This window comes from Cryptomeria japonica, chromosome 11 (genome assembly GCF_030272615.1).
Source record: "Cryptomeria japonica chromosome 11, Sugi_1.0, whole genome shotgun sequence".
NCBI lineage: Eukaryota > Viridiplantae > Streptophyta > Pinopsida > Cupressales > Cupressaceae > Cryptomeria > Cryptomeria japonica.
Genome location: NC_081415.1, coordinates 735,789,515 through 735,798,889, shown reverse-complemented (window position 1 = coordinate 735,798,889; position 9,375 = coordinate 735,789,515). Strand labels below are relative to the sequence as shown.

General features: G+C 31.7%; 2 protein-coding genes across 2 annotated transcripts; one reads left to right on the top strand and one right to left on the bottom strand.

The window, feature by feature from the left end:
• Positions 1-443: 443 nt before the first annotated feature.
• LOC131030316 (putative RING-H2 finger protein ATL69) lies at positions 444-995 on the bottom strand. The gene has a single exon (XM_057961048.2). It carries the CDS (start codon positions 993-995, stop codon positions 444-446), a length of 552 nt encoding a protein of 183 aa, XP_057817031.2.
• A 2,487-nt stretch (positions 996-3,482) lies between these two features.
• LOC131030315 (RING-H2 finger protein ATL79-like) lies at positions 3,483-4,031 on the top strand. The gene has a single exon (XM_057961047.2). It carries the CDS (start codon positions 3,483-3,485, stop codon positions 4,029-4,031), a length of 549 nt encoding a protein of 182 aa, XP_057817030.1.
• The last annotated feature ends 5,344 nt before the right edge of the window (positions 4,032-9,375 follow it).

Sequence of the window (9,375 nt, the reverse complement as noted above, 5' to 3'; positions counted from 1 at the left end):
CCGTAAAAAAATTGTACATTCTATTGTGAAAGAATGTTGAAAAGTAATCATTAATCAATATGTTGTTTCCATGTTACCTTTTAACATCCAAAATATTCTTACAGATAATTTTTTCCCCTCTTCCAAATTCTTCTCTTAAAGTTTTCTACTAACTATTCAAAGCTCTTTTAGACTTCAAAATGAGATCCATAAGCGTGGGATTCACTTCATCATTGTGCAACCAAGCAAAAAAAAAATATACCAGATCTAATCTGTTCTATTGCGCTGTAATTTATCGATTACTATGTAGTATGTGATATATTTGTACATTTAGATCTACTGCAAATTTTCACTTTACGCTTCAATATATTGACCACATATTTCAATAAACTTAGTTGCCACCCACAACACAAACAGAGGAGGAAATTAACAAAAGTACAATTTCAATCTGACCTTACTACTGCTTACACGTTCCCTTCGCTCCCTAAGTTTTCTTGGGTCAAATTTCTTGCAGCCAAAGTGGGCGGAAGTGGAAGTGGAAGGGGAAGAAGGTGAAGAGCATCATTTTTTTGAGCGGATACCAATTTCTGAAGCGGACATGCATTGCAGATGGGACACCTGGGCTGGCACTCTAGCCACCTCCGAATACAGTCCACGTGGAAATTGTGTTGGCACGGTGGAAGTGCCGCCACAGCATCCTCATCTTGGTATTCACAGAGGCAGATAACGCATTCTTCGTGTTCCTCTTCCTCTTTTTGTTGATGATGTCTGTAAGTGAATACTCCCATTTCCACTGCAGTCATATCAACGCAGGAAGAAGAAGGAGACGGTTGCTGCACTGGCTCTGCTGTCGATGCATCATCACCACCCCGCTTTTGACTTATGACAAACACCCCTCCAACCACAAATACTATATAAGCTAATTGCAAATATGGGAACTGGAAAAAATGCACGTATGAGTAAAGGAATGGATACATCCCAAATCCCACGACCACCCAGAAAAACATTAGCCACATGCGACAGCACCCTAACCTTGTTACCCGCATGATGATGCCCACGATCAGATCCTCTCCACTGCAGCACTAATTCCATATGCATTTAAACATGGCTACTTCATCAACAGGCGCCCTTCACTATCCTTGAAAGTATGTAACATTTAGTGCTCCCTTTAATAGAATCAAGAAAAACAGCGGTTTTCCCAATTACATTCTTGTTTGAGCAACTGGTTTGCCGAGTTGGACAGAGTGGAAGAAGAAGAAGAGGAGGAGGAGCAATGTTGTAAGGCGTTTGGATAAAGCCTGGGATGCGTCGTCTGTCTTTTGGGCTTTGTCCTTTGGGAAGCACACCTTCATTTCCCACGAAGAGAAAGGGTTTTGAAAGTTACAAGTGTGTCGTTCCTTCATGTCTTCCACAATCGCTACGGCATGCTCAATGACTATTTATATAATATAATTAATTTGGAGAAATTAGATTTAGTATGAATTATTTTATTTTTTTCCATGGAAATATGTAGTGTATATAAATGTTGACATCTCTATTTTTATATAGTGAATTACAATGATTTGAGTAAGCATCTACATTCAAGGTGTAGGGAACGCATCTTCTAGAGTTGAGAGTTTGAATCTTGGTGAATGGTTTTTATATCTCATACCATCATCTTGCCCAATCAATTGAGCTACATGTCATTGTTGAATTTTTTAAACAAATCACATGTGTTATCGAAAAAGATTTGTTATGCTTTGCATACACATCCTGACATTTTGTTGGACAAAATGGGGTCCCCTTCTTTTCTTCCTAGTTCTTATTGCTTGTGTTTTTCTTTTTTGTTTTTGGGACTTTGGGCCTTGTAGGGATCTTAGGACTTTGTCCTAAATTTCCATCGAGTCTCACTTTCCTAGTTTTCCCTTCGGTTTTGGCTCTTTTTTTGAGTTTTTCTATGTTCTTTGGATTTCAATTCTTGAAGGAAGGTCCTTCTTCTTGGAGTCCCCATCTTTGTTGTTTTTCATTCATGTGTGTTTCTCCTTGGAATTTTGGAACTCATGGGCCTTCAGGATTTTATTCTTAATGTTTTGCTAGTCCCAATTTCTCACTCTTAGTCTCTTTGGCTTGTGCTTTGGAGCTTCAGGTTTTGGGGAGGAGCACACTGGTTTCATCTACCACTATAATTGGCAGTTTTCATTTGTGAAAAAGACACTATTTAAGCCTAAATTCAAGCTCATTTTAACTTAGCTTGCATTCTAACAGCTCCCAAGTGAACCTTAAGGCGACTAGGCAACACAACTACCCCCCTACTATAGATAGGAGTTTAAAAAGAGGGAAAGGGGAAGATCTATCATGGTTTTGTTCCAAGAAAGATCACTCAAACAAAGTGCCCCTTAGCTTCATACCTAGCGCAACGAAAATAAATAGGCCTCCCCACCCAACCCCACACACGCCTGCTAGCCCTCCTCCAATTATAGTTTGTGGGAGGGGTGGAAGGGAGATTATAGTTGAGGTAGATTAGTTGTTCCCGCTACTATAGTTATAATAGGAGGCCTTTCTTAGTAGTGGGGGAGACAAGGCTTATCTATAGAGAGGAAGGGTCGTTGGAGGGACATAATAAACTTGATCTATTCAGAAGAGTGATAGGTGGTTTGGTGAAACTTTTGGAGAAAGTTAGCTTGGTGTGTAAGAACAACAATGAACTGCAAACGATCAGACATAGATATTATGTTGGGGGGTGGGGATCAAAAATAAACTTGGGTGGGAACTTAGGAGGCCCCATCACTATATCCTTCCACCTAATCAATCTATCCAAGGGGCTTAATTAATTTGTAAATTAATTTGTGAATTAATAAGCCTACTAGAATAAGCTAAAACGAGAACTAAGATTGGGGTAAAGAGCTCTTGAATTCCAAGATGATTTAAGATCAGAATTTTGTAGCACCTATAAACAACAACTCTAAATTGCGTTAGGATAAAAAGATAATCCATTCTACAACATAACTTATTCTCAAAAATAGTTTTGAAAGTCTTCTTGAAAATGACTAAACAACCATAATTTTTTTTATTCCATACTTTTTCAGTAATATATTTTAATATAATTCCACGATCAATTATCAAATTCTTTAATCTAATTATTAGATACCCTTTCACTCTCTTTTCTTTTTCGTCGACCCACTTGCTGATTCTTAAAGTTTTCAATGCAGCAATATCCTTTTTAAACAAACAAACAATGCCATGTCCGTCGATAACAAGGTAGATTAGAAGGGACACTGGAAAAAACAAAATAATTACATCTGTAGTATCTACGCAACCATGAAAACGACAAAAGTCGTCAACGAAATATAGAAATTAAGCGGAAGTCTCAAATGCTGACATTTGGGGCGTCTTGGGTGTCCTGATGCTGCCGGCCACAACATATTCCTCTTTCCTCTTTCCTGTTTTGCAGTTTACTATTATTAGACAAGGATCTATGTGAAACCCCTACTTAGCCAAGGTAAAGCAGAGGATAATTACGGAGCATGCCGTTAATAGCAAGAAGGCGTTGCTGCGCTTCGTCGCCATTGATGTTGTGGCTCATAACTTTATGGATGCTCTTCATATTCGCTTTTCCCCTCTTTCTCTTCAGATACGTATTTAACTTCCGTTCACCATATTTCTACGTCGCCTACGCATCGGTGCTTTTGATCGTCACATACGTGGCCTTCAGCGAAAAGGTGGAGGACGAGCCCCCGCCTCCACCATCGGCGGCGAGGCAGATGGTCGACGTGGACATGCCGCTCTTCAATTACAAAGCGGAGGTGGAAGACGGCAGAGCAGAGCAGTGCTGCGTTATTTGCCTCTCTAATTACGATGAAGCCCAACGGCCGGCGTTGTCGTTGCCTACGTGCCGACATAATTTCCACGTGGAGTGCGTAGGGAAGTGGTTGCGGATCCACGGCAGATGCCCCATCTGCAGCGCCTCTCCATTTCCCACACACGATGCTCAATTTCCTCCACCAGACGTTGTGCGAGTCTCTGTCGCCATGGAAGCACCTAACACAAGGGAATACGGTAATTTAACCCCATAGCTAAACTAAACCTGTTTTTTAATTTTTAATTTTCCTTTTATCCGAATTTATGGGTAGATCCAGAGCTGAAATGTATTCCATACCCACAAAACATTGTAATATAGTTTCTATCTAAACATAATCTAGTTAATGGTAATTTTAGTGTTTGTTTATATCAAAACCTTCTAAATATATATTTAAATTGTTCAAAATTGACCTTCCATTTGAAATAGATTATATTTTTACATTGTCACAATATTTTAAGATACATCATTTTTAAAAATTAAAGAGATAATTAAGTTGTTTTTTTGTTGTACATTTTGTTAGAGTTTATGGAATTGTGTTTTTTAGTTTACACATTGTTAGATGTATCATCACTTCTCAATGAAATTTGAAAGTTTATCATTTGTTTATTATCACAATTTAAATTAATTGGAATAATTTTGTTGTAATATTTGTTTTATTACATAGTTTAAAGATTATTTTCTCTCTTCAATCTTCAACAATCAAACATAAAAAATTCAACAAATCGTATTTAGATCTAACAACTAATTTACATAATATATTAGATTTTAGATATGTGAAAATATATATTTACGATTTTGTCATGGAAGTCTTATCTAAACATTATTAAAAAAAAACTAATTATACAAATTACATCAAGTTGGTTAGATTATTAAGACATATGCCTCCATATGCATCATTTATCGAAATTAGAAAGAATAATAAACACGTCTACTTCTTATGCTATATGCAACTTGATAGTATCACTATCACTTATTTAATGCAATTGACCATTTAATTGTTTTTTATTATTGTAGTCTATTTTTAGAAAACTCATCACATTAAAAACCATTAAATATGATATAAGAATACAAAATGGTATCATTTTCCTTCCCTTCTTCTCATGGCCAGACAATCAATTCAATTTTATTTTGTAAAGAATGTGATTACTGTTAGAGTATTCGGGTATTTACTTGATTAACTAAACAATATTTGTTTAATTATTTAAGTTCCCTTTATCTCTTTTACACTTAAGCTAACTTTAGGTGCATAATAATTAATTCATTTATTAATTATTATGTGCAAGCCTAGGTTTTCCTTTTTAGGGTTTCTTGAACTATTAGAGGTTGGATTCTTTTCCTTTGTATTATTCCATTATCACATTACACATTTTGTGAATATTGAGCTCTCATCTTTTTGAGCATATTTCCTGTGTATTGCTTTTTCTGTTATTTGCTTCCTTGCTTCTCCTTGTAACAGGTTATTCAACTTGCAGAGATCTTTAGGCTCTTGTGGTGTTGTATTTCTCAACTCTCAAAATTACAACATATTTGTTCCTTTAAATATGAGTTGATTATCATTGTTAAAAATTGTAGTTTTTCTAAAGATTTTAAATTTTAAATTTGACTGTACAAAAATCTTTCTTCAATTAGAAGATCAATTCATATAAAATGAAAATTGGAGCATAAATAGAGCTAATAAATAATTATATATAGAAATATGGGAAAAAAATTATTTTCAAACTCAAACGATTCATAAAATGATCATAAGATTCAATATTCATTTACTATAAAATTTTATAGTTGTTATGTCAAACTTATTAATACCATATTGTAGTTTGGAATTTCAACTCATGAATTAACTTGATTAAAAAATTTCAAAACATTTTAGACTAAATATTTTTATCCATATACATTCCATGAAACCACATTTATTTAAGATATTTAATATCATTCTATTCATATCCCACAAACATGACATTACATGAATCCAGCATATTTTTTATAATTATATTAAATAATTCACATGCTTTTTGTATTCTCTCACACTTCACATACATTTCTACTTATATCCATGTCCTCTTCCCCAAGATACCAACAAATGGTAGATTGATAAAAATATGTATAGGCTTTTTAGCCAAGAATTGCATATTCATAATTTTGTTTCTTTTATCTAGTTTGGCTATATACATTATTACTTCTTTTTACCTTGAAATGAATAATATAAATGCTTCGGCATTTCATTTATTTGATCTATGTTGAATTTCACTATTATTTCTATATAGGGAAATCATACTTCCATGCAAAGGGTTTGTATTTGAATTCCATTCTATTTTTTTCTTGTATACAAAAATATATTCTTGATCTTTTTTTGTTTCAATATTAGATTTATTAAAAAATTATGTTCTAATACTTCTAAAATGATTAATTGTATTTTTATACAAATGCAAGGTAATGATCAAATTATGTATTTAAGTACTTTGTATTGCACAAAGGTGTCTCAATGAAAGCATTTAAAGTAGTCATGTAATTCAATAGAGTAAAATTAAATTTATTATTCTTTGTATTGATGCAAGTATTAAAACATCATGTACTCATCCTCATAGTGTTTTATAGTGTTTTATGGGGGTAATATTCCTCCTAAAAAATGTAGACAAAAAATATCAATGTCTATATTGGATCATGTTCCCTTTAAATATTTTCCCTAAACATTAATATATTATAAGATTATCTTATGATATTTAATTTTTTACATCATATAGTGCTATAAATGATGCGATAACCATTCAGTCAAAGTTTGTTCAATATACGATATTTTTCAAGTTCTCAAAATTAAAAAAGTTATTAATATGGTGGAAAAGAGATCCTAAGATAAACAATTCAACTAAATATCTCAATTACATCACATAAAATTGCAGGAAAATGACAAGCCTAACTATTGTTCTCAAAGGAGAGATAGCTGTTGGGATTGTTGTTCCCTTTTTATTTTGTGGAAGATGATTAAGATATTGAAGTGTGTGTGTGTGATCTAGCTTGATTATGGTAAAATGATTAAGTTTCATAGTATTTGAAAAATAGGTAATGGAAAGAATAAATAGTAACCAAAGCTGGCATAGAGGAACATAAATTTGAAATTTGAAGCCGATTGTGCAAGACAAAAGTGTTGGGTACCGCAATTTGGGGATGAAAAAGGTTTTAGAAGATGATTGGATATGTGAACAGGAGGCTTTTCATCCATTCAAAATCTACTAGTTTTTTTCACCATTTGTTTCACTCATTTGTAAATTTCTCATTATTAGATCTAGAATAAGTGAACACACAAAAAATGGGGAAAAGAGTTGTACCATTTGGAGACTTTATTGATTCAAACTTCATCTTACTTTTTCCACTTCTACAATGCCTAATAGTGAGATATGATTTAATGCCTTCACAAGGAGATAAGCTAAATAGACAATGAAATGCTAGATTGATATGAAATTACCTTAAGTATGAAACCCTCTCATGCAAATATCACACAAGGCTTGATATGAAGTCATATAACATGCTAGTGTATGATTTTTGAGAAAGGTTCTCTATAGTGAAATATCATTTTCATTTGCAAGGGTTGATATTTTCTAGAGAGATAAGCATTTTAAAGAGAAACTATATTAAATTTTGTAATTTTCTTTCTAAAACATAATAAAGCCTACAATTCTATTTCAATATGTATGATGTACCAAATTTTTGTTGTAATAGTGATATGTATATATGATTATAAATTCAATTGCCTCCTTTGCTACATTGCATGTTCTTTGAGAGAAATAAATTTTCAAAGAAGGCAAAAATTCTCTACTTGTAAATTTGTTATAGGAGTTATTGACTTGATTAGTTCATCCTCAAGGAGGGTAAAAATCCTTTTTTAAATAATGATTAGAGTAAGCAATGTTTTTGGAGGATTAGTGAGTATAATCTTATTTTGTAAGTCAATAATGAGGTTTTTAATATTATTGTAACACAATAATAAACTATTATTAAACTTCAAAGATGAAATGCTATTATAATATCATATTAGTATAGGTTTTAAAACTAATTAGATCCCAAATAGTAGGTACCAATATTGTCCATTATCTCTACTCATTCATATTATAAAAAATGAAAAGTTACACTTCAATGTAATACATTGGTTTAGATATTTTTATTATGTTCAATTACTACCAATTAAAGGTACAAGGGAGTTAATGTTAATAAATTATCTTTAAACTCTTGGTGTATTTGCATGGATCATATTTTTTCCTCATTAACTATGAACCCTTTATTCAATAGATATCCAATATTTTCTAGGTTCACACAACTAGATTTTTTAGAGCATAAATTATAGGCTAAATTCATATATCTCTCTATTTTTGGCTCATCATTTTAGTTTTTTTAAATAGAGATTCAAAGTCTCTTATAAATAATTAATGATACTTTGGAAGAATCAATAGTAGATTAGTAGGTCATTTTGGAATTGATAAGACAATGACATTGGTATGCAAACACTATTTTGGTAACAAATGTATAATATGGTAAAAGGTATGTGCAAAAGAGCATAAATTATCAAGTTGCTAAGGGAAGTAATCAAAATAGTGGATCATATAAGACAATACTAGTTCCAATTAAACCTTGGAGCATATTATGATGAATTCTATGTTAAGATTGCTAAGAACATAGAGGGGTCATGCTTTTATTTTTGTATTTGGTGGTATATTTTTCAAGATAACACATTTTGTTATTTTATAAGAAAACTAATGATATGATACACAACTAATTTATTCTTCAAATAAATTGTAAGTTTTTAAGGTTATGTAAGAATATTATATCAAACAATAATATGAAATTTATTGGTCATTTTAGTATGCTATTAAAGAATAAATAAGTATTGACTTGAAACTAGTTTAGCATATCATCTAAAAACAATATAATATTAAAGGTCATGGATATGAGATTGGAAAGCTTTTTAAGACGTTTATCAAGAGCAAAGACAAAAAATTATAATTTCATCTAAGTATAAACAAATTTTCTTACAATAATTTGATGAATAGAAGTATAGGTAAAACATTATTTAAGAGTATATGGATAAAATCTAAAAAATGTTTCAAATTTAAGAGATCTTGGTACAAATCATTAAAAGATTTCTATAACTAAATATTATCTAAAGTATATGAATATTTGTATTAAGAAGTAAGCATTCAATTAGAGAAGATGAATTGCAAGTATAAAGAACACATTGACCAAAAAAAGACATAAAAATATAAGATAAGAGATGAAGTAATAATTTATTTGAAAAAAGATTAATTTCTTTAAAAAACATTTTATAAGCTAAAAATAAAAAAAGTTGATCTTTTTATGAACACATTTTATTTAAGAAATACTTATAAACATTGAAATTATTTAAACATCTTGATATATTATCAGTTTTTAACATTATTGGTCTGTATGAATACTATGGAAGAGAAAAAGAAATCGCTTAAACCAAGAATATTCGGTGAAGTGCAAGAATATACTGGTTGATGATTCCATATAAATGTCCAGATCCAAGGTTGACTAGTTTGGTTTATGAATAT

What these genes read in the sequence shown, in the direction of transcription:
- LOC131030316 (XM_057961048.2), bottom strand. Translation starts at nt 995, where the DNA reads ATGTGGCTAATGTTTTTCTGGGTGGTCGTGGGATTTGGGATGTATCCA.
- LOC131030315 (XM_057961047.2), top strand. Translation starts at nt 3,483, where the DNA reads ATGCCGTTAATAGCAAGAAGGCGTTGCTGCGCTTCGTCGCCATTGATG.